This window comes from Marmota monax, unplaced genomic scaffold (genome assembly GCF_021218885.2).
Source record: "Marmota monax isolate L192 unplaced genomic scaffold, Marmota_monax_Labrador192_F-V1.1 WCK01_AAM20220418_F8-fsc00009, whole genome shotgun sequence".
Classification (NCBI taxonomy): Eukaryota; Metazoa; Chordata; class Mammalia; order Rodentia; family Sciuridae; genus Marmota; species Marmota monax.
Window position 1 is genome coordinate 26,869,781 of NW_026694710.1, and position 25,081 is coordinate 26,894,861.

Sequence of the window (25,081 nt, forward strand, 5' to 3'; positions counted from 1 at the left end):
CGCTGGCAGCAGGGACCTGCTGGGAGGACTTCCTCAGCCTTGGGGCGCAGAGGAAGGCACCCCTCACAGATTCTGGAGCTCAGCCTGGGGCTGTGGCTTCCTGTGGTGCCCAAATCTTCAGCCCACAGCCCAGCATGGAACTGCAGTCAAGGAGCTCAGGCCAGCATGGAGTGGGGCAGATCAGGTCACTCTAAGGACAACCAAGGGCCCCAAGGAGGCTGTCTGGGTACAGCAACACAAGTTAAGGGGAGACCTCCAAATCTCAAACCCCTAGCACAATGAGTCACTTCTAAAGCCGAAGCTAAACTGGAAACATAAAGCACTTGGAAAACAGCCTTGGCCCCAGGGAGGGCCAGGACGGAGCCGGGCTGTACTGTGGGACGGAGGAGGGGTGCCAGGCCTGGGGGGAGTGTGCATCCCCACACCTGTCCAGATCCCACTGTTCACAGGCACCTGACAGGAGTCACCAGGCTCAGACCTGGAGTGTGAGGCTCTCCACTCCCAGGAGAGGCGGCTCAGCCCCATCAGGTCTGCTCGGGAGTTTGGAGGAGAGCCCTGGCCGCGCCCGGAACACTAGGAGCAGGTGGGATGAAAACAGGACGGCATGCCCACCATCGACTTCTCCATTCCCACTAAGCTTCCATTTCAAAACCAAACCAAACAAGCCCTGTCACCACAGCCACAGCTGCCCGGGAGCCAGGAAGAGGGCCTGTCCTGACCGTCCAGGAAGACAAGAGCAAAAGCAGGGAAAGCCAAGGAAGAATGGAAACAAAGGTTTCACTGACAGGTGTCCCCGGCCAACTGAGCCGCAGCAGCCACCTGGAGGAAGACAGGTGCCATGGCCAGGAGAGCCAGGGCAGCGCCCCAGGCTCCATCCAGCCAGAGGAGCTGCACCTGTGCTCATTTGAGGCTGCCGCCCACCCGAGGTGCCTGGATGCTCTGGCTGACCACAGCACAGTCGTCCTCAAGCACAGCTCTCGTGCTGCCCCTGCACTTGGCACCATGGCCAGCCCTGACCTGCCTCATGGAGGCCACTGTCTAGAGGGGGCCGCAGCCAATAGTGCTGGGAGGACAGCAGGGTGGGCTACAATTCAGAGCAAGCGGCAGATGGCGGAAGCAGGTTCTGGGGACGGGAAGAGCGGGGCAGTGGGAAGGGCAAGGCCTTGGGTGTCTGAGGGGCCACTGGAGAGGAGAGTGGGGCAGCAGCACCCCAGCAAGAAAAGGCAAAAGCCCTGGGGAGACTGCAGAGGTCGGTGGATGGACTGCCGGACAGGGAGGCAGAGACAGAGGTCTGTGTGGAAGGGCTGAAGCTCCATGGCTGGGCAGAGCCCAGACCCAGGAACCAGGGCTGGGAGACTGTGGGGTCGCAGGCCTGGAGAGAAAGCGGAAGGCAAGCTCAGGCAACTGCACGGCTTAGACAAAGATGTCCCATGGACATGCCACGGTCCCCTGAAAGCCACTTCCATCTACTGAGCCCCAGCCCTCGGGGCAGACTGAGCTCCATGGCAATCGAGCGCTGTGTGCTAAAGCCCCAAATCAGAGAATCGGAAGGTTTTTCTTCGCATCAACAAAGGGCGGCCCTCCACCTCCTTCCCCATTTCTCTTCCTCTCTGCTTTCCCTGCAGAGCCAAGTCCGGCCCAGAGCCTGGTGCTTGCTAGGCCACTGCAGCCCCTGGCTGGCCCACACACCTGTCCCACATTTTACATGTTCTTAACTTGAGACCTTCCTCCAGGTTGACCTCACCTTCCGTTTGGATAATTTCCCACAAGGCAGATCACTGGGAAGCCTTTGAATACTAGAAGGTTCTTCCTTCTCTGAGCCAGAATCTGCAGCAGTTTGCTCTGACCCCTCCTCTCCTGCCTCCCCAGGTGGTCTCTGGCCCCAGAGGCAGCCCTTGAAGGCCCCTTTGCTGACAAGACTGCAGGAAAGGCCTTGTCCACCTCCTTAGATGGGAGCTGTGGAGCTGGGGGAGGGCCAAGGGAAGCACCACACGGGCCAGGGCCCAAGGGGGCAGACCGAGTCCTCTGGCTGGCGCGGCCGGCACTCCATTAGTCACCACAGCCAGCGGTGAGGAGGCAGTGGCGCCCTGCCCTGCCCTGCCCTGCCCTGCCCTGCCATGTGAGCAGGCCCTGTACGGCTGCTCCCAGCCCCTGCAGGCGTTTGGAACACATTTTTCCCACAGAAGCAGTATGATACTGCGGTTCCCAGGCCCCCTGCATGAGCTTCAATCTACCACCGACCAGGACTGTAAAAATATCTCAGCGCTTCTTTCCGCTGGCCCTCTCTGCAAGCCCTCTGTGCGTATGCCTGTGGGGGCCTCTGGGACACCGCAGCAAGCCAGGCTGAGGTAGCACTGGGACAGGGCCTGAAGCCCAGCAGGCGGAGGAGGGTGAGGAGCACCAGGGCAGGGAGGGCAGAGGGCCTGGCTGCCTGCAGCACTCCTCAGGCCTGAGCCCCAGCAGTGTCCCCAGTATCTGTACCTCCATCAACTTCTTGCTCTGCCTTAGTGTCCCTACCTGGAACAATGGCAGGTAATAAGTCCTCGTGAAATTCACAGGTACTCTGAACCAGGCAACTTTGTTTTCACTCTTACAATCAGAAAAGTAAGTGAGGGTGGGAAAGTATTAGCATTTTTAAAAGCGACGAAGTAAAACATATGGCTGAGTACCACTGCTCTGAAGCCCAGGCATGGTCGCCCTCTGTCCTCCCTGGCCAGAGCCCACCTCCACCAAGCAACAGGGCCCATCCCTGCAGCCCAGGGCCTGCGGCAAGGAGCAGGGGCAACAGCAGGGGAATCACCAGCCAGGACACCACTTCCCCAGAGATGGCCTAGGGAGCGGGGAAGGGGGGGACGAGCAGCCAGGGGCTTCCCACGCTTGGAAAAGGAAGCTTGTAAAAGTTACAGCAAGATGCTGTAGCGAGACTCCCAGGGTTCTGTCCGTAGACAAAGAGGGGCCGAGAGGTGAACAAGCTTATAATGACTGAACTGGACTTGCTCAGGAGCCTCTCTAGTTTATACATTCCCTGCAAACATGGATGTCTTCTACGAGCAGAGCAGGGTGCAGGTGGAGGACCCAGGGCGGCCAGAGCCTAGACACACAGCTGCCTCTTTTCTTGTATTAAGGAAGTTTCCCACCCCCAGCTTAAGGCTGATTAAATGACTCAGAGCACTGCACAGAACACAGGAAACACAACTCCTTTCATGAGCTCCAGGACCCCTCTGGTCTGGCTCCAGGTAGTAGCACGTTTGTAATTCAAGACACATTCATTCCACACCTCCCACAGAGTGCCCCCAGCAGGCCTGGGCCACCAGCACCACACAGGGGCTGCCTCCGGTCTCACACTCTGCCCTCCAGCCCTCTCTAAGGCCCAGGAATGAAGTAAGCCGTGGAAGGACAACCAGAAGTTTCCATAAAACTTCATGGAGCTCCTCTATAACTCACAGTCCTCACTCCCACACCTGTCCCAGAGCTGGAGCTTGTGCTGTCATCATACCCAGCACAGAAGTGAAAATAAAGTGTGGGCACCTGTGGGGACATCAGCAACTCACTCTCAAAGACTGAAGATTATATCAAAACCACAGAAGACAGCAGCAGAAGTGAGCATGAGGGTTTCTACAAGTACTATAGGAAGCCAGGGGGCTGGGGCAAAGCTCTCCAGGCAATTTTGGAGAGTTAAAAAAAAATCACTGAACTAAAATTATAAGGATTCTTTGGAGACATCTAAGTGAAACAAGACATTTCTGGCTATTTCCTTTTTGCATCAATCCCAGTGAAAGAATCCCACTTCAAGACAGAAAGCAAGTTTTCAATTCTTCACCCATGCTCTCAGTTCATCCACTAAACTTCTCCTTAGAAGGGCATTTACTGACCGAGTCTCCTTCAAATTTCCAGAATTGCTCAAATTCATCAAGCTCTTTGAAATCCTAACTGGCTGGTTCAACAGCTGGTTGTATGGCCAGGAAGCAGCACAGCATGCTTCAACCTGTCATACAGGTATGCGATGCCACACAGCCCAGGGCAGCCATCTGCCACTCACTCGGGGAACACAGGCCACAGCCACCTGAAAGTGGCCCCCAGCAAGGACTGACAGCTTCCCACAGGTGGACAAGGAAGGGTAAAGAAAACATCTTTCTTAAGCACATCAAATGGCAAATACATTTTTGAGATTTAAAATTTTCATTAAAAAATAAAAATACACATCAGAAATCGTAACTTACCACCATCAGACACAGTTGCAGACTGAAAGAAAAGAGAGAGAGACATGAGTTAATGAGGCCGCATGACAGCACTCAGGGAACAGCAATGTCCGCAGACTCGGCTGGCTCCTGGAGGCCTATCCCCAGAGGTGTGGAGACCAGCCCAACGGCTCCGCCAGTCAAGCCTGGCTCCCACCTCCCCAGCCAACTCCGCCCCAGCCAGACTCCAGCAGGGGGAAGTCACCGTCATTACCATTTGAAAAGAACAAATCCCAGCATGTCTGACATCACAGTCTGGGGAAAGGCCGCAATGACGACAATTTGCACTTGGGTGTGGAGCTCAGTAATTAACACACTCATGGAGGAGGCTCCACCAAGTGCCCACTGGCCTCCAGGTCCACTCTGGGCAGGGTGGGGCTTGCCTGCACTGTCCCCCTCCAAGCCCAGCAGGAGGACCAACTCCCTGTGGGACAGGTCCTGGCCAGAGGAGGTGGGACCCCCAGGTGCTGGCTGGGAAGGAGGTGTGTCCTGCCCCCCCTGCCCCCCTAGAGGGTGTGGGAGAGTGGCCATTGCAGGCAGGAGGGAGAAGCCTCCACGGAGAGGGCATGGGAGAGCTGTGAGGCTGGAGGCAAGGAGGAGACTGCTTTAAAGGGACAGGAACAAGGACAGCAGGGCAGGAAAGTCAGCCCTCGGGTGCTGCAGGAAGGACAGACATTCAAATGACAAAGCTGCCAGTGGTTCTCAGAGGGAAGGCGGCCAGGCAGGCAGGCACATCTGAAGAGGCTGGTGCTCCAGAAGACCCGACTCTCACCCACAGAGTCCTGGCCCCTGACTGCACATGGCAGTGTCCACTTCCAGCTTTCCTCTTGTCACACAGGATGGAGGAAGAGCAGATGCCCACTCGGTGAGCAGTGGGGCCACTGAGGGGTGGCCTGCTTCACAGGCACCCACATACATGTCTGAGAACCTACCTACCATGCCCCATGCCCACCATGGGCCACCCCTCACCACAGCATAACCCTGCATGACACCAGAAGCAAACTGTGCCCATGGGGAGGAGAAGGAAATGTGTATTGCCACAACCAATTAGAAACACTGTCAACACTGGAAAGTAAACTTAGAATGTAACTTCCCAAATAAGGAGGTGGTTCACTTCCTGTCCCACTTGTGTCCCACAGAACCCAGGTTCTGTGAGTCTGGAAGGCTAAACAGAGAGGGCAAGGAAACATGCACACACACCCAGAATCAGAGGGCACTCGGGGGCCCAGGAGAGGCCGGGAACAAAGTGCTGACAGGCAATGGGCATGTGGTGTCCACCAGAGGTCCGGGAGGGGGACAGAGCTGTAGCACTGGCAATGGTTGCATAACCTGCAGGAGGCATTCCAAGCAGTGCCACAGATAAAGGTGATGTTCCACAGGCACTTCTTATAAAGTAATCTTTATTTTTTTCAAATGGTTTTAGGTTTATAGAAAAAAGACAATGCAGAGACAAACATGCTTGTTAATGGGAGGACAGGAGCTGGGCGCAGTACAGAGGTGGAGGGGGCGGGGGGGGGGGGAGCTCGGCATCAGACACACAGTCTGGGGGGTGTCAACCGGGCAGAGACGCGGCTCCAGGCAGCAAGCAAGCACACGCACTCTGGCAGGAAAGCCCTCCGGGCCCATGGAAGTAGGCACCTGGGAGCCCGCGATGGAGAGTCAGTAGAGCAGCGGCAGAGCCCAGACACTGAGAGACCTGTGCGGACGTTAGATAACCATGAAACCACAGAGAGCAGCAGCCAACCAAAATGGGAAGCAAGGGGCAGATCTGAAGGGCAGCCAGTCTCATGATAAAAGCTGCAGCTGCTGGAGCCCAAGCCAGGGGATCAGAAGATAGTGCTGGAAAACCCAGGCTGGTGGCAGCAGAGGGTTGGGACCCAGAGAGAGGGGACAGAGCTTGTGTAGCAGAGCACAGACGGCAACCAGTCACAGCAAGTCAGAGCAGGAGGTCCAAGGCCAGGGAGGCTGCAGGAGGGAGCAGTAGCAAAGCTGGGTTCCAGGGAAGCCCAAGAGGACAGGCAGCCAGCCCTGAAGAGCCCTCAGGGAACGCCAAGGATGCCCAGAAGAGCTCAGGGGTCACTAAGCTTTGTTGGCAATTTGCAGGAGACTGGAAGTCTCTGGGCCATTGCCTCTGCCTCCCATGAGGTGTTTCCTCCCCTCTCCCAGCTCCCGTAGACATTCCAAAAGCACTTTTCAAGCCCGAACCTCCAAGGAGCCATGGGCTGGTGGACACTGTGTTCTGGGGACTCGCCTGTGGGCAGTAAGAACTAGAGGTCACAGGTAATCCCCCACCCCATGGCAGTCTTCCCCAGCACCCTGATTTCTGCACTCAGCACCTGAAGAAAGAGAGAGAGACTCTGCAGGAACTGCTCCTAAGGCCTACGAACAGGCCACAGGATCACTGGCCGGCGCTGGCCCTTTTCTCCTGGCTTCCTACTTCCCTGATCACCACTCGATCCTGGCACCTGGTTACATATCAACCAAGTGCTCATCTGGAAAATCAATGGGGACACATTTCCATATTACTTGGACAAGACCACTGTGCCCCTCCAAGGTCACATACTTTCAGAGAAACAGCTGACAACTTTTCCTGATGAGGTTGATTTGCAAAGAAATAATCACAATTATCATTAATCTAATTACCTTTGTTTCATGTCTAATATTTATTCTATTTATAAGAACACACCTGGAAGTGACAGGTTATGCCTCACACAAACCAATACCCAAGTCCCTGCACGAGAAGTGCCAGAGTGGCCCTGAGGGGCTCCCAACGCCAGCACCTGTGACCAGGACAGGAAAAGCAGCTAAGAAACATCTCAGGGGCTGCAATCTGAAGCAGGTAAGTGATGTGGATGAATATTTAGTGCCTATGAGGGGACAGGGCAGGCAGGAGGCACCTGAGATTCAGGGAGGAGACAGCACTGCGCAGGGAGCAAGTGCTGAGAGCAGGGTAGAATGGGGAAGAGGAGGCAGCATCCCCAAGCCACCCCTGTCACCAGCAACAACACGGCAAATGTTGACCAGATTCCCTGGGCCTAGCTGGCAGGGGACATAATACAGAGTGGCAGAGATTCAGGGAGTCCCAGAGTTTCCAAAGCACATTCAAAAGAATAAGTAGGACTTGCTGAAGTTCAACACAACTCCTTAAAATACGGATTCTGGAACACTTGTCTCTTGAGATGGTGGTGAGCACAGGTACCCGCATAGGGGGCACCGTCCCACCTGTGCTCAGCACAGGGGTTCTGGGGATTGAACCCAGGGCGCTTAACCACTGAGCCACATCTACAGTCCTTTTTTATATTTTATTTAGAGACAGAATCTCACTGAGTTGCTTAGTTCCTTGCTAAATTGCTAAGGCTGGCTTTGAACTCACGATCCTCCTGCCTTGGCCTCCCAAGCCTCTGAGATTTTAGGTGTGTGTCACTGTGCGCGACTTTTTAACCCTTCACCATTTACAGTCAAAGTAATTCCTTGCTGGCTTCTGGGGGGCCCTCTGAGGAGGGGTCTGCCTGTGCCTACAGCTGCTAGGAAGCACCCTTCCTGCCCTCTGAGCACCCACTCTACACAGGGCCTGCTCCTGGCTCCCTGAGCACACGGTCTTCAGCTCCAACTACACTTCTCTAAGAGCCATCCCATTGGTGTGAAGGGTCTTGAGCAGCATATCAAATAATCAAATAACAGAAGGAAAACACAAGGGACATCCCAGGGTCTGGGCTGTTTCTGGAACCCTGTTTCCAAGCTGCACATCTGTGTGTACGTCAGGTGCACCTGTCCTACAAGGTGCGTGACTCCCATCATGGGTGGTGTCCAAGGACTCTGATGGCCACTGCAGGGAAGGACCCAACCCTCTCTGTAGCCTGCATCTCCCCTACCTCAGCATGGAGCACCCTGGCCTGGCAAGCTTGCCACCTGGACTCAGCTCCACTGATGTCCCCTGGAAAGCCTTCCTTACTACCCTCTAGCCACGCCTGGTCACCTGGGGAAGTCCCCACCACTAACATGACGACTGTCCCCGCAGAGCAGTTCTGGTGTTGCTTAGCGGTGGTATCCAGGAAGGGCCACTCCACAGACCTCACAGGAGCCTGGACAGAGGGCTGCACCGTGTGGCTGACCTGGCACCAGGACACTTGGGGTCTTCAGCCCACAATGCAGTCACCGCCCGCTCTCTTCCTGTTCTCACCCCACACTTGCACGTGGCACACGCGCGCACGCACACACACACACACATTCTCTTTTAATAAGCAAGCAAAGACACAACTGGAGAACAGGTTGGTAAGGAAGAAGCGGGAGGAGGCACATGTCCAGGCTCAAGCCTGAAAGTTCACAGTAAGAGCTCTGTCACCCCTAGGTTTTCTAGTGTTAGGAACAAGAAGCAGTGCTGTATTTTGTCGAATGCTTTTTCTGCATCTGTTGAGATGATCATATGATTCTTATCTTTAAGTCTATTGATGTGATGAATTACATTTACTCAATTCCTTATGTTGAACAACAACCTTGCATCCTTGGGATGAACGACACTTGCTTGTGGTGCACGAACTTTTTGATATGTTTTTGTATGCAATTTGCCAGAATTTTATTGAGAATTTCTGTATCTATGTTCATTAGAGATGTTGGTCTGAAGTTTTCTTTCTTTGATGTGTCTTTGCCTGGTTTTGGTATCAGGGTGATATTGGCCTCATAGAACGAGTTTGGAAGTGCTCCCTCTTTTCCTATTTCAAGAAATAATTTGAAGAGTATAGGTATTAGTTCTTCTTTAAAGGTCTTATAGAACTCATCGGGTTCTGGGCTTTTCTTAGTTGGTAGGCTTCTGATGGAGTCTTCTATTTCATTGCTTGAAATTGATCTGTTTAAATTGTGTGTATCCTCCTGATTCAATCTGGCCAAATCATATGACTCTAGAAATTTGTTGATGTCTTTGATATTATCTATTTTATTGGAGCACAAGTTTTCAAAATAATTTCTAATTATCTTCTATATTTCTGTAATGTCTGTTGTGATATTTCCTTTTTCGTCACATATGTTAGAAATTTGAGTTTTCTCTTCTTTGTTAGCATGGCTAAGGGTTTGTCAGTTTTTGTGATGGACAACATTTCCCTACGTACATGTATGAAGACCCGAATGGTGTGAATATACTTTGGCTACAACCAGAGATATGAAAAATTGTGCTCTATATGTATAATATGAATTGTGATGCATTCTGCTGTCATATATAACAAATTAGAATAAAAAGATAAAATGAAGAAAGAAAGAACTCTGTGATCCCAGAGACACCAACTTCTGTTTAGGGCCACCCAGTGACAAACGTTAGCATGAGACAGAGGTGTGAAGGTGGAGTCCGCGCTGCAGTGGCCAGCGTGGCCTGGCCACCATGGCAGTCAGGGAAGGGAAAAGCGTGTGTGTGTGTGTGTGTGTGTGTGTGCGCGCATGCACATCCCCCAGAGCATTCACCCTTCAGGAACATCAGAAGAAACTAAAATCACGGCAAACCCCACAATGACAGCATCTTTCTAAGAACATGACATCAAATATTCCTCTCTTGCCCTTGGTGAAGCCTCAGCTAATTCACTGTGAAACTTTCAAAAATCCAAAGGACACTGACATGGTGACACGTGCCACAAGAAGGCTTGGTATTCATTGTAACATTTTGGCTTTGAAGTGCTGTTCACTTGACAACAATTCTTAGTTGAAACAAAGAATGCACAGTCCTTTTACCTGACGGCTTACCCAGTACAAAGATGAGAATCAGCAGAGGGAGGGGAGGAGAGCTGCAGCAGGGCCTCAGGACATTTGCACGAGGTCCCAGCACAAGGCTGCACTCCCACGGCAGAGCTGTGGAGACCAGACACCTACAGCGTCTGTGCAGGAAGCAGCCCTTCTGTGCAAATGGCATTCCTTGCCCTTGCTGGTGCCTATGGTTTGAGGCTGCACCCCTGAGGGTAGGGTCCAGGGCCAGGCCCAGGATCCAGCACCTATGCCAACCTTCCAGGACAGTTAGGCAGGAGTTGAGCCTCCCTCCCATTAGGCAGTCCTCTGACCCCTTCCCAGCAACTCTGGCTGGGTCCAGGATTGACCCAGTGTTCTGGAGGTTGTGAGGTGCAGGTCAAGTGTGGCCTCCACGCACAGAGATGGGCAGTATGTGAGGAACCCAAGGGGGAAAGCTTCCCTCACACACAAAGCGCCTTGAGCACCAGCGAGCTCCACACAGGGCCTTCTTGAGACTCTAGGCTCAAATGGCCAACACTGGAGCCCAGCAGGGGCAGCCCCACCAACAGGAGCTGGGGAGGCAGGGAAGGCGGCCGTTGAGAAGTGTGGTCTCTGGGTGCAAGATGGGCACTCAGAGTGTGGGCGAGGCTGGTGCGAAGCGCTGAGAAAGTGTAAATGTGGGGTAGATTTTGAAGGTCAAATCCACAGTCTGCTGACGGGAACTGTTAGAGTTTGGGCCAATGCCAAAGGACCAGCTCTGCCCTCTTCGGAGATGGGGGAGGAATCAAACTGAGGTCCAGACACGAGTCCAGACTTTGGGATGTCCAAGTGGAGATGGACAGGTCTAGGGTCCAGGGCAAGGGTGCCCACTGCAGAAGCTGAGGAGGAGCAGTGACAGGTGACCTGGTTTCAGGGTCAACAGAGACTAGGGACAAACTGTTCTGACAACAGACAGGTAGAGTTGGGGCAACAGATGCATGGGGGGCTGCACCCCCCAGGCAAGGACACAGACACTGGGGCCAACTGCACCCTCAGTCCCGGTGCTCTGGCCTCAGCTCAGCACGGTCAGTCCCACAGCTCTAGGCCACAGCAGCTGCAGCAGGACAGCACATGGGAGAGGCAGTGGTGACAAAGCCATGGGAGGAGTCGGCTAACTCTGGGCTAAAGAAGAGATATTCAGTCAAATGCAAAAAGACGTCGCGACAGTCCCCTGAAGGGCACCTGCTCCGCTCCTCTCACGTCCCACCAGGGGCACGACACCATTCCATGCCACCCAGCGATGGCTGCCATTCTCAGCCCCTCATGCAGACATCTGAAATGCCCACTTCTCTAGGCCACCTTCCACCTTCCTTACTACCTTTTCACTTCCCCAGGCTCCAGCACGGCCCACCCCTTCCAATGCCAGCCATCCACCTTCCCCAGGCCTCAAAGCTCTCTTTCTGTGTGCTGAGCATGGCCATGGCTGCCCCAGGGGACTCAGCAGCCCCATCTCCAGGTGGAGCCCTGGCATGGCTACCTCCACAGTCCTGTCCACCTGCCTGAGGAGACAAGACTCCAAGACGCCGCCTAGAAAAGAACAGTCGGCTTCTCTTCCACAACATGACCCCTTTCTATTTTCAAACTATTACAAAACCCAATGCATAAAGGGGGAAAAAACTCTTTGGACCCTAGAAAGTTCTTTTCCTGACACTCTAGCCACTCCAAGGTACCTCCCCAAGCCAACAAAAGTCAAGACACTCCAATATTATACCTGATATGCCTCAAACACCGAGACAGCCTTGAAAACCAACCTCTACCCAGCATCCAATACTGCGGGGCTTGTACTTCATGAGTGAGGAGAAGGACAATTTGGGGCACTACCAAACCAGGCCTAGCACCACCCACCCACCACCAGTCCCGGGTGAGAGCAGAGGAGGACAGGCTGGGAGTTCCCCCGGGGCTGTGCCTGCCTCAGCCCACTCAACGCTGGGCCTGGAGCTCTACCACTCCTGGACAGCTGGCCACAGCGGGGGGACTGCTGGGCAGTTTCAGTGCAGGCGAAATCGGGGGCTTTCTTGTGACAATTCAGATTTCTCTTGGGCCGTGGGTATTAATGTCCCCTCCAGTAGTCCTTTGCAGAGGCCAAGACTGGCAGCTAATCATGATGGCTTCCTCTCTTCTAAAGAGGCATGAATGTCTTCAATCTACACAAGGTGGGAAGCCGCGGCCAGTGAGTCTGACCAGCAGACCTGGCCCCAGCTTCAAAGATGAGCCCCCTGAGGCAAGGAGGGAGGAGAAACTCACCTAGGACCACAGAACGGCCATCAGGAGCTGCTTTCAACAGTCCCTTCCACCTTACTTCCCTGCACCTGTGGTCGCTCAAGAACCAAAGAGCCAGTGCAGTGGATGACCTGGCCCCTTCCCTACCACCAGGTCAGGCAGGCAGAGCCATGTCAGCCACCCAGGAAAGCAACACAGCAGGGAGCCACTGTCTGCTGCTTAAACCTGGACCTTAGCAGCCATATTTTCACACGCTCACATGAACAACTGGCTCATTTGCTGGTTTAAGCATTTGTGAAAATTTTAAAAGGCAGTCCAAATCATTTACATAGGCAAATACAAAGGCAGATTTTCAGTGGCTATTTTTTTTAACTAGAAATAAATAACAAAATTGTATAAAACTTGCCTTAATGTAGTATTGAAACGAAAGTTCTACCTACATTTGTACAAACAGCTCACTGGTTAGCTGGTCCAGTAAGGATGGTCAACTCCAAGCCTCATTTTCTCACTCAGTGTGAAAGGGAACTCACCCACTTCCTGCCCAAGGACCAGTCTGGAAGGCAGCTTGGCTGGTACAGGCAGTCAGAGCCCACAGGAGCCCATGTACTGTCACCGGCTGACCCACACCCTGTCTGGTAGATCCACTCCCCACCTACAGGGAGGGGGCCAGTTCATTTCCCTACACCCGACACCCACATGGGTCACTTTTGAACTAGGAGTTTCTCTTTCATATCTCTGCAGAAGACCTGAATCAGATGTTAGGGGAAAATATCAAGATTAAGCAATTCCCAAAAAAGGAATTTAAAATTGGTACCCAGTGTTGGTGAGAACCTTCTATACATGAATTTTTTTTAAAAATTCTTTAATTTTTTTTGTAGTTGAGATGGCAGAATGCCTCTTTATTTTACTTGTTTATTTTTATGTGGCGCTAAGGGTCAAACCCAGTGCCTCACACATGCGAGGCAAACACTCTACCACTGAGCCACATCCCAGCCCTATATGAAATTACTCTTCTTACTTTTTTATTTGCTCTCAAGCCTTATAAAACACTTTATACCACATTCAACTTCATAAGAGCATATGCTAATCAATCGTTAAATAAGCGTGCTGGTAGTAACGAATGTATGGCATGCAGCACTCAACGCCTTAAAAACATAAGCTACAAAGTAGTAACTTAAAGAGTACGATGACTTTCATGTATTTATTTAGGAATTTAACATTTCAACAAAATTAATTCGCTCACATCTTTCAAATCTGTTAGAGGGAAAGAGACACTGACACTCTGCAGGCTGATAGAGCACTGGCAGCTGGGCTCCAGGGCTTGAGGCTGGACCCCACTGAGCACCTAGCTCTGGCCAGGGACCTACAGCCCTGCATGAACTCCACAGTGCTCTCTCCAAGCTCCACAATGCAGACCTGCAGACCCGAGAACAGCAGTTGCAAATTTGTACTTGAAGTCACTTGGAAATTCCACAGCTACTGTTCACAAAACAGGCTGAAATAAAGCAGAACCAGGATGCCAAGCTTTCTTACCACAATCCTGTTTAAATGGCAAGAAACAGCTGGAAAATCTTACCTGCTGGTCAGTAGAAATGTCCGCTTCATGTGACAACCCCTTTTCCAAATTCATTGCAAGACAAGAAAACTTCCGCAGCGAGTCAGGCACCCGGATCTAAAATACACCCCTGGACACGGCAGCATGCCTGTGCATGTCAGTAAAGTTCAGACGTCTCTGCTGAAGTTCCATGTGCTCCCTCCGTAACCCATGGCAACGGGACCCGGAGGAAGCTGTGGTCTGCAAGGACTCAGACGCTATCTCAATTGTCTCATGCATAGAGAAAAGGCCGTTTATATAAATCACGCTGTGAGATCATTTTTAAAGTATTTCCTCTACCAAATCAGAAGAATAGCACTTTGGCCGATAGGGGTATTTTCTCAGTCAGCACAACAGCTGCAGAGAATTTGTTTTTTTAGCAGCGCAGTGCGGCTTGCAACCTTAATTACCATTGCCACCAATTCTATTATGAGCCTGTTCCTTGTGCACCCGCTTCCTCAGTGGCGGCCAATGGAACCCAGCACATTCCTGAGAACCTCCACGCCACCTAGAGCAACCAGCTGCACTGTCCGCCTCCCACACAGCTCAACAACTAAGAGCTGTGATGGACCCTAGCTTGAAGAAGGAAGGAGCACAGAAAGAGCACTGCTTCTAGCACCTGGGTGTCCTGCAAATCCCTGTTCTCCCGGGACTCCAGGGGAGGTGCTCGCGCCAAGAGCCTCCTTACTGCCAACACCTCTCCACGCAGGGCCTGAGGGTCTGGCCGGGACAGGCTCTAGGAATCCCCCAATCCCAGACTGTTCCGTGGTGCACCCTAAGGAGTGGCAAGGCAGTGCCACTAGCCTATGGGCTGGGACAGGGCCTTGAATTTAGGTCAGGCTACCAGCCAGGTGCACCCTGCACCTACCTCACCACACCTGAGCTTTGCCATGAGAGAAAAGCTCAATCCCAGCACGAGCATTTAGGGAGCCGAATCCACATCACGGTGCGCACCATTCCATGTAGAAACCTGCAGCAGCTGCCTGCCAGGGTGACCATCACAGACCCGAAGAGGTGTCAGCTCAAACCGCCCCTGACAGACAGCTCTCCAGGAGAGCTACAGCGACAGGGGAGCAGCAGGCGCATTCACTGAGCACAGGAGGAGAGGGGAGAGGGCAGGGCAGGCCTAGGGCTCACAGAGGACAGGCCAGGAGCCAGCTTCCACAGCCAGTGTTCCCCTCTGCCAGACCCCATGTAGCCACGGGGCAGAAATGGCCCAAATGGTTCACCTCTCCCTCTGCAGAGCTGCTCCCTTCTTATAGGGGGCACCACCTCTGCTGTCACCAGCCCACCAGCTGGAGTGGCCTGGAGCTCTCTTCCCTGGCAGGGCCTCACAGGTAAGCACCACGAGCCAGAGGGCCTGTGTCACACAAAGCAGTCAGGTGGCGAAAGCCTCGCCACACACAGTTCCCAGGCCCTTGGACAATGTCACCTCCCTGCCCAGTGCACAAGTTGTGAAAGCCAGTTCATACTGTAAACCCCCCACACTGCGGCCCACCCCGACAGGAGGCCCAAGGCTGGGATATCCCCTGCTGAATCCATGCACGAGGGCCTCTGGCCAAGCCTGAGGGGTTTGGCGGGCTCCTGTCAGATCCTCCCTTCCATGAGCCCCTGCAGCTCCCTGCCCAGTGCACACAGGAGCATACACACACGCCTGCACACACGCACACGCACACACACACAGATGAAGCAAGCTGCGGGTCTGCAACGGCAACGGTTGGTCCTCATGGGGGTCAGCTGGACCTGCGACCAGTCCCAGGCGTCTCCCTCTCTGATTTCTGAGAGGCCATAGAGTTCTGGAGGAGATAGGGGCCTGCAGGCCAGAGCAGATGACAGCAGCATCCTGACCCCACAGGCCCACCAGCCCCTGGTGACAGCCACCAGTGACCAACACCCACCCAGGCCAGAGCAGCAAGTGTGAACAGGGAGACCTTCAGCTAGGGCCTCAGGAGCAAGCCTCCCAGAGGATCACTTGAGTGCCAAACTTAACTCATTTCAATCATGCCAGACAGAAGAACCTGTGTCCCAGCAGGTTTGACCAAGGGCTAAAAAGCAAGAAACGTGATTCAGTCTTTGCCCTCGGACAGCCTGGGTCCCTCAGGATTAAGTCCCTCTCCTTTCCTCCCCAGCTGCCCTATGAGACTACCCTCCCCCTCCTCTTCCGGGTGAGGACAGTCTTAGGAAAGAGGGAGGTGACACCCGCAGCCCCAAGCCATCCTGCTTATTTAGAGTAGCAGCCTGCTGGAAACCAAGCCCAGGAGCAGCTGATAGCAGACAGCCTGCCTCCCTCCTGCCCCAATGTGGGGATGGTGTGTTTTTCTGGGTTGGCTTCAGACCCTGAGCCCCGGGAGCCCCGAACAGCCCCGCACAGACCCAAACCAAGTGTGGTTCCAGCACAGAACCCTAGGAGGTGGCAGCGATGGGCCTCGACAAGACGGGGAGAGGTTCACAGAAAGCGGGCCAGGCACCAGCCAGAAAGCATGAGTCATTCTCGCCCTCGGCTCAGCCTGCTGCCTCCTACACAGCTACCTGGAGGCCAAGGAGTCAAAGCCGCCATATGGCAGACCCAGCCAGCACGCGTGGGTCCAGCACCCGCCCCTCCACAGCACCTAGAACACACGCAGCAGAGGAAGCACTCACTAGCACCCAGATGGCTAGAAGTTGTTTATGCCCATGCCTTCCCCCAGGCAGGGACTGTCCTGGGCAGGGAAATCCAGTGCAGGCTCTAGGGAATGGGGGGTAGGAAAAGCTCTGGGCCCAGGGTGAAGCCACAACCACAGGGATGGGGGAAGCGACAGCATCACAAGTGGGAAGGGGTGAGCAGCAGAAGTGAGAACCCACAAGAAGTGTCCAGGGCCAGCAGGAGGCCTGGCCAGCCAAAAGTTCTGGTGAAGACAAGGGCTCCTGTGAGCACGGGGCCTCTAGGCCTGCCAAGGAGCACCTCCTGGATTCTGGACACCTTGTAGTGTTCCCCTGCCTCCCCCACCCCACCCCAACCTTGGACACAGGGCCTGTCCCCTTAGTGCCCTAGCCTCACTGGGATTCCTGGCTCCTTCACCCACTCCCGGGCACAGGGGGACCACAGGGAGCAGGAGCACAGGCTCTACTCAAGAGATCTAAACCAACAGGGACGAAGAGCTGCCCGCATCCCAGCAACTGCCGAGGCTGAGGCAGGAAGATCACACGTCTGAGGCCAGCCTCAGCAACTTAGGCAGGCCCTATCTCCAAAGGGCTGGGATGTAGCTCAGGGGTGAAGCACCTCTGGATTTAAACTCCCATGCTGCAAAAAAGAGCGGGGTGATGAGCCCAGAAAGCAGCAGATACAGGGACATACAGGTGGCCCCAGACACAGGCTCATCTCCTGTGAGACGGACGGTCAGACCTCAACACACTCAGCTGTGCCCAAGACGTGCCCCGAGCTTGGAAAGTGGAGGAGGGGCCTGGACTACAGGAGGCTGATGAGGACGGGAGCAGAAGAGGCTCAGGAAGCACTGTCTGCAAGTGCAGGTCCTGGACCCCTTTTGCTCTTACCCCAGGAAGCCTCCAGCAGTTCAGCCAAGGGCCTGGGCTGTGACCCTCTATGGCTGTTGTGGTCCCCAAATTTCCCCAATGTCCCACCTTCCATCCCTCATCTGAGTGTCACCAACTGGAAAAATGGCAAGAAATAAGTCAGTCTGACCCCTCACCATCCGCACGGCTGGTGATACAAACCTCCTACTCCCCTCCCCAGGGGCAGCCCAGCAGGATGGAGGCCACCCCATCACTCACCCAGCCTGATGCTGCTCAGAAGCCTGTACCTCCACCTCCCGCTTTCAACAACCTGACCAGGAGGCCCACAAGGCAGGGGTCCCACGTGTTCTGCTCACTGCTGTGTCCCAGATCCAGAACAATACCTGGCACTTAGTAGATGCCCAGCAAAGAGTCACTGAATGAGAAAACACTCAAAGCAATGAGAAATCCTACTGCATGCCTCTAGGCTAGCCAGACTAAAGAAAATTAAGTTAATCTCCCCTGTAAAACGTAGACTGTATGTAACTTCTAAGTTAATTCTCCTGGAAATAGCAAAGTATAAATTCAAGAAACAAGCAAAGAAGAGCTCATTTTGAAATGTCTGTGCAGATTCACCCCTGGAGAATGGGCTGCTAATTGCCCAGAGCCCCAGAGGTGAACAGGGTACAGGGACAGAAGGAACCAGAGCAGCCAGCGGGTAGGAAAGCCACCGCAGTCTCACATGGCCTCCTGGGCCTCGTCCAGGGTTCTGTCCGCTTTGTGCTCGGGCTTCTGGCTGCTGGGCAGGAAGAGCAGACAAGGGCAGTCCACTTGGGACCTGTGCTCACTCCTCCCTCTCCCCCTCTCTACCTCCAGCTTCTCCCTTGCTCCTGACACCTGGAGCCAGCACCTAGACAAGTTCTGACCAAGGCATGCGCAAGGCCTGGGCGCCCCCTGCTGCCCATTGCCCGCCACTGCCAGTCCGCCCAGCACCTGGCGCCAGACACACACCTACATGTGCACACACACACACACACTCACAGAGGCACCCAGCTCCTCCCAGCACAATGCTCTAGGGTGCCATGGTTTTAAGTGAACATAAACTCCTCAGATCACGAAGGACCAAGACAGTGAGGGCTAGATGACATGGGAGGCAGGGGCCTCAAATGTATCGGGTCCGGGATGTGGGCTTCCCCTAAGAACAGTAGGCCTGGCCAGTGGGTAGTGTCTTAAGCCAAAGGAACATCTCACCAGGCAGAGAGAGGGGCCGGGCTGGTTACTGAACAGTTCAGAGCAGTCGGGAGCTGAGGGCCTGGGTCCTGCCCCGACTTCACCTCCTGCAGAAGCAACGGGGGCTGAGACCAGGATAGCAAACCTGGGGGAAAGGCCACGGAGACACCTTCTGCTCTGTGGGCAATCCTACACTCTGCCTTGGCCACTCCCTGGGCAGTGTGGCTGGTTGCGAGGCCTCCCTCTCAGCAGAGGGCTGGGTGTGACCCACGGCCCAGAGCAGCTGGCGCTGCCTCCCCGCTGTGCCTTGCTCTTTCCCCACTGCTACCGCCGGCCTGTTCCTGTGAGGTCTGTTTGTCCATTACACACTGCTGGGGAGCAAATCCGCTGAGCCCAGGACCTCAGCTGGGCCGAGCGTTGCGTCGCTGCCATGCCCAGGAACAGCATGAAATGCCAGGAGGTTAGAAGGCACTGGGGAGTCCTGGGAGGGCAGCAGGACCAGCCTGGCTGTGGCTGCTTCTCGTCTGCCACCCCCACACCGCACGGCCTTGGATTCGGTGCTCAGACAGGCACCTTGCCTCAGTTTCCCACTGTGTAAGGCAAGACCCCAACCGACCCTGCAGGAGTTTCTTTCATCAACAACAGGCTGCCCTCAGACACGGCTCGCACCCTCTACCACCACCACAAATGGGATCACGAGCCCAAGAGACCCTGAGAAGAGCCAGGCCTCAGAGAGTGACGGGACAGCTATGGGGCTGAGTATGACCAGTGCTGAGTTCACAGAACCACAATTATTAGCGCTTGGCAGCACCTAAGAATGTCACATTTCAAACCATGGGCAATATGGTCAGGGGAGTTGGAGACCCCGGGCCTGTCCCAGCCCTTGTGGGGATGGCCTGGGCCCTCTTCCTGCTGACCCCAGGCTGCATCACTGTCCCCAAGCCCTCAGGCCTGCTCAGGCCTCACGGGCAGAGCTCCTCACGTTCTCCCTCCCCCCCATCCTGGCCGGGGCCAGCACTTAGCTCCCTCAGAGCCACCATCAGCCTTCTCGGGATGGTTCCTGCCAAGCCTGACCAACTGTTAGGGCCTGAAGAGGAACAAATGGCCTCTCAGGGGACCCACAGCCACTGCTGGGGTTTGGTCCTCCTCGGCCTCCAGAGTGCTCCAGTGCACAGTTTGCTGTGACCCAGACTTCACCTGGAGAGACGTCTCCACCCTTGCCTCTACAACTCAGTGGCACTTGTGGGTGGCGCTGTCCTCAGGGTGGAGGTCTTCCTACATCTGCTCCTCAGCCTTTCTATAGGTTCCAGAAGGCACACGACGTAAGGGCTGCATCCTGGAGACTGCTGGTGGCCCCAGCACTCAAGGAGAACACCCCGACTTTACCCATTTCCTACCTCTTGGTCACAGAGCCCACCAGAGTCAAAGTTGGGGCTCCCCAACAGCCAAGGTCACAGCCACAGGCTGGTGTCCCAGGGAGATGCTCCCACTGCAGGACATGTGCTGCCACACTGCCATTTATTTCATTTATTTATTTTTTTCATGTGGTGCTGAGGATAGAACCCAGGGCCTCGCAAGTGCTAGGTGAGCGCTGTAAAGCTGAGCCCCAGCCCCAGCTCCGGGCTGTCACACTGTCGTGCCCTCATGCTTCTCACTGGTCAGCGAGCTGCCTCCAGCCTTGGGAGGCCACTGACCAGGAGGCTACACACAGCAAGACTTTGGGCTCCAGAGGCTGAGCCTCAAAGCAGAGTTCAAAGGAACAGAAACCCTGAAGCTGATCTTAGCAAAAAATCTCTCAAACTGTTCTCTTTAGAGCAGTGGCTGCGCCCTGACGAGGGCAAGGGCAGGATAACAACACTGGCCTCTCTTTCCCCGCTAAGTGGTGCAGCCCAGGTGCACAACCCCTCACACCATATAGGAGCAGGTGGGAAGAGGAAGGGAGCCAGCGGTGCCAAAGACCCCTGCAGCAGTGCTGCTCAGGACGGCCCAGGGAAATGCACGCACGCACACGCACGCACACGCACATGTACACGCACACACGCACATGCACATGTACACGCACACGCACATGTACACGTACCCGCATTGCTCCCGGGGCAGCAGAGCACTGCTGCTGTGCCACCACAGCCTGGAGCCCAGCCCCCGTTTGCTCCTCCCGGCTCCAGCTCAGTGCAGGAGCAGGGAGCCTCGTGCAGGCGCAGGGCGGTATCTGCCAGCACGTCCTGGGCAGGGCCGTCTCTCCCGGGCCCTCGTGAGCCCTGCATCTGATCAGACCCACTTCTCGGGGGCCCCCGCCTGGGCTGAGGCTGCACTTGGAACAATTCCATGCAGCATGGCGCAGCTGCTTACAGCACTCCCTTCTTATTCTTGTATTATAATTCTTTTTGTTTCCATAGAATGGTAATAAGGTCCCCATCTTGTTTCTGATTTTAGTGATTTTGAGTCTTCTCTTTTTTCTCCTTATTTCATTTAGTTAAGAATCTGTCACTTTGGTTGATCTTTATAAAGAAGTAACTTTTGGTTTCACTGATTTTCTGTTTTCTCTGCTCATTTGGACGGTCTCCTTCCTTCTTCTAGCTCAGGGCTTTGTTCCCTCCTCCTTCCTCAGTTCCTTAGGTTGGTCCTAGACGTCACCATGGACAGCTGTGACTCTCCCCTGGTACTGCCTTCACTGCGTCCTGTGAGTTTTCGTGGGTTGTGTTTGTTTGTGTGTGTGTTTTCATTTTTATTTATCTAAGGTGTTTTCTAATTTTCCTTGTGACTTCATGAGAAGTTAAGAATTTTGTACATCAAAAGATAATATCAGCCGGGCATGGTGACACTTATCTGTAATCCCAGATACTCAGGAGGCTGAGTTTGGTCCTCCTTGGCCTCAAAAAATAAAACATTTGACTAGCATAACAGAAGCCCTGCATCCAATCCCCAGTACTGTGAAAAAAAAGAAAGAAAAGAAAAAATACCAAAAGAGTAAAAAGGCAATTCACAGACAGGGAGAAAACTATTGCAAAACATATATGTGATAGGGGATTAATATCCCAAATATATTGAGAGCTTCCACAACCTGATTAAAAGTGGGCAAAGGACTTGAATAAATATTTCTCCAAAGAGGATGTTCAAATGGCCAGTTTTTCCTTGTTTTTCCACAAGGAAAGACACCCAACATTATTAGTCATTAGGAAAATACAACAAGAGGCCACCCCACACCCATGCAGGTGGCAACTAGCAAACAGAAGGAAATGACAGGCATCAGCCAAGATGTGACCTGGCAGAACCTCATGCACTGCAGGAGGGAATGCAAATGGCAGAACCTCGGTAGAAACAGTATGAAGGTCCCCCCAAAATCTTGAATTGACAGCAGGGACATTTGTTTCTTTGGTTTTATAATTTTTTTAAATTTGTTCATTTTAGATATACATGACAGCAGAATGTACTCAGATTATACATCCATGAAGCATGACTTCCCATTCCTGTGGCTGAACCTGACGGGGAGTTCGGCTGGTTGTGTATTTACATATGAACATAAAGTACATCCGATTCATTCTACTGTCTTTCCTATCCCACCCCCTTCCCTTCATTCCCCTTTGTCTTCTCCTTGAACTTCTATTCTTCCCTGCTGCCCACCCTTATTGCATATTATCATCTGCATATCAGAGAGAACATTTGGCCTTTGGTTTTTTGGGATTGGCTTATTTCACTTAGCATGATAGTCTCCAGTTCCATCCATTTTCTGGCAAATGCCATAAACTCAAAATTCTTCTTTATAGCTGAGTAATATTCCATTATGTATATATACCAGATTTTCTTTATTCATTCATCTGTTGAAGGGCACCTAAGTTGGTTCCATAGCTTAGCTATTGTGAATTGAGCTGCTGTAAACATTGATGTGGCTGTGTCACTACAGTATGCTGACTTTAAATCCTTCAGGTGTATGCCAAGGAGTGGGATAGCTGGGTCAAATGGTGGTTCCATTGCAGGTTTCCTGAGGAATCTTCACACTGCTTTCCAGAGTGGTTGCTCCAATTTTCAGTCCCACCAACAATGTATGATTGTACCCTTTTCCCCACATCCTCACCAACACTTATTGTTACTTGTATTCTTGATAATTGCCATTCTGACTGAAGTGAGATGAAATCTCAGTATAGGTTTGTTTCTCTCTTTTTTTCTTTTTCTTTTCTTTTTGGATGGACACGTTACCTTTATTCTGTTTATCTATTTTTATGTGGTGCTGAGGCTCAAACGCAGTGCCTCACACGTGTTAGGCAAGTGCTCCACCACTAAGCCCCAGCCCCAGCCCTCTCAGTGTAGTTTTAATTTGCATTTCTCTAATTGCTAGAAATGTTGACCATTTTTTTCATATATTTGTTAAGCGGCTGTATTTCTTCTTCTGTGACGTGTCTGCTCAGTTCTTTAGCCCATTTATTAATTGGGTTATTTGTGGGATTTTTTTTGGTATTAAGTTTTTTGAGTTCTTTATATATTCTGGAGATTAGTGCTCTGAGGTGCACCTGACAAAAATTTTCTCCTATTCTGTAGGCTCTCTTTACATTCTTGATTGTTTCCTTTGCTGTGAAGAAGGTTTTTAGTTGATACCATCCCTTTATTGATTCTTTTTATTTTATTTTATTTTTATTTTTTGGGTATTGGGGATCGAACTCAGGTGTGCTTAACTACTGAGTCACATCCCCATCCCTTTTTGGTATTTTATTTAGAGACAGGGTCTTGCTGAGTTGCTTAGGGTCTTGTTAAGTTGCTAAGGCTGGCTTTGAAGTCACAATCCTCCTGCCTCAGCCTCCTGAGCTGCTGGGATTACAGGCATGCACCACCACACCGGGCCCATTTATTAATTCTTGATTTTACTTCTTGTGCTTTAGGAATCTTGTTGAGGAAGTCAGTTCCTAAGCTGACATGGTAGAGAATTGTGCCTACTTTTTCTTCTAGTAGGATTGGGGCCTGTGGTCTAGTGCCTAGGTCCTTGATACTCTTAGAGTTGTTTGGTGCAGAGTAAGAGACAGGGATCTAATTTCATTTTGCTACATATGAATTTCCAATTTTCCCAGCATCACTTGTTGAAGAAACTGTCTTTTCTCCAGTCTATATTTATGGTGCATTGGTCCAGTGTGATACAACTGCATTTATGTGGGTTTGTCTGTGTCTTCTACTCTGTACCATTGGTCTTGTGTCCCTTTGGTGCCAACACCAAGCAGTTTTTGTTACTAAGGCTCTGTAGTATAATTTAAGGTCTGGTATTGTGACACCTCCTCCTTCACTTTTCTCGCTAAGGGATTGCTTTGTCTATTCTGGATGTCTTATTTTTCCAAATGAATTTCATGCCTGTTTTTTTTTTTTAATTTTTATTTCTATGAAGAATGTCATTGGGATTTTAATAGGAATTGCAGTAAATCTGTATAGTGTTTTTGGTAGTATGGCCATTTTGACCATGTTAATTCTGCCTATCCAAGAACATGGAGATCTTTCCATCTTCTACGGTCTTCTTCAATTTCTTTCTTTAGTGTTCTATAGTTTTCATTGTAGAGGTCTTTCATCTCTTTTGAGAGCTTGATTCCCAAATATCTTTTTTTTTTTTTGAGGATATTATGAATGGGATAGTTTTCTAAATTCTATTTCAATTGATTCATCACCCACAATTGATTTATGGGTGATATTTATTTATGGTGGTGGTGGTGCTGGGAATTGAACCCAGGGCAGCCTTGTGCATGCAAGGCAAGTACTCTACCAACTGAGTTATATCCCCCGCCACGGGGTGTTTATTTTATATCCTGCTACTTTGCTGAAGTCAATCATTTATTCGTTCTAGAAGTTTTCTGGTGGAATTTTTTGGGTCTTCTAAATATAGAATCATGTCATTGGCAAATAGTTTGAGTTCTTCTTTTCCTATTCAATACCCTTGATTTCTTTCTTTTGTATGTTTGCTGTGGCTAAGGTTTCCAGGACTATGTTGAAGAGGAGTGGGGAAAAAGGGCATCTCTGTCTTGTTCCAGTTTTTAGCAGGAATGCTTTCAGTTTTTCTCCATCTAGAATGATGTTGGCCTTGGGTTTATTGTATATAGCTTTTACAATGTTGAGGTATGTTCTTACTCCCTAGTTTTTCTAGTGTTTTGAATATGAATTGCTAAGAGCCACAGCCAAGTAATATGATGCATGGCATTTTTGGTTGAAAGGTGACGCCAGCAAGCCATTGAGATGATATGATTATGTTAAGATTTGCATTCATATAGATATTGGACTCCTGCTGTTCACCTAGGCCTGCTATGGGACTCCTGGAGAGTTCCCATTGGTTGGGGAAGTGCGGTAGGTAGGAGGGAATTCCGGAGGAGGAACTTCCTCTTGGAATCCAGGAGAACGCCGCGTGCGTGGGTCGGCAATCTTCCCGGGAGCGTACGGGGCATTGGCGGCAGTTTCAAAAATAAAGTTTGTTCCTGCTTAAGTGGCTCGTGATTTTGTGCCCAGCCAGACTGCGACAATTGGTGGTCCGTGCGGGGGACGCCTGAAGCTTGGAGGTGAGTAAAATTGCTCGCCCCTGAGGGAAGGCGAGAGAATGGGTGACCAT

General features: G+C 52.2%; 1 protein-coding gene across 4 annotated transcripts in view; it reads right to left on the bottom strand.

The window, feature by feature from the left end:
- The window catches only part of Rgs12 (regulator of G protein signaling 12), a 115,251-nt gene that overhangs the window by 39,076 nt on the left and 51,094 nt on the right, over nucleotides 1-25,081 (bottom strand). For 3 of the 4 annotated variants that reach the window (XM_046423449.1, XM_046423450.2, XM_058572448.1), the window contains exon 4: nucleotides 4,221-4,242. In XM_046423449.1, the coding sequence (XP_046279405.1) occupies nucleotides 4,221-4,242 (22 nt within the window). Of the gene's footprint in view, nucleotides 1-4,220; nucleotides 4,243-13,776; nucleotides 14,208-25,081 lie in introns of those variants that run through there. The other variant, XM_046423452.2, reaches the window with a different exon arrangement.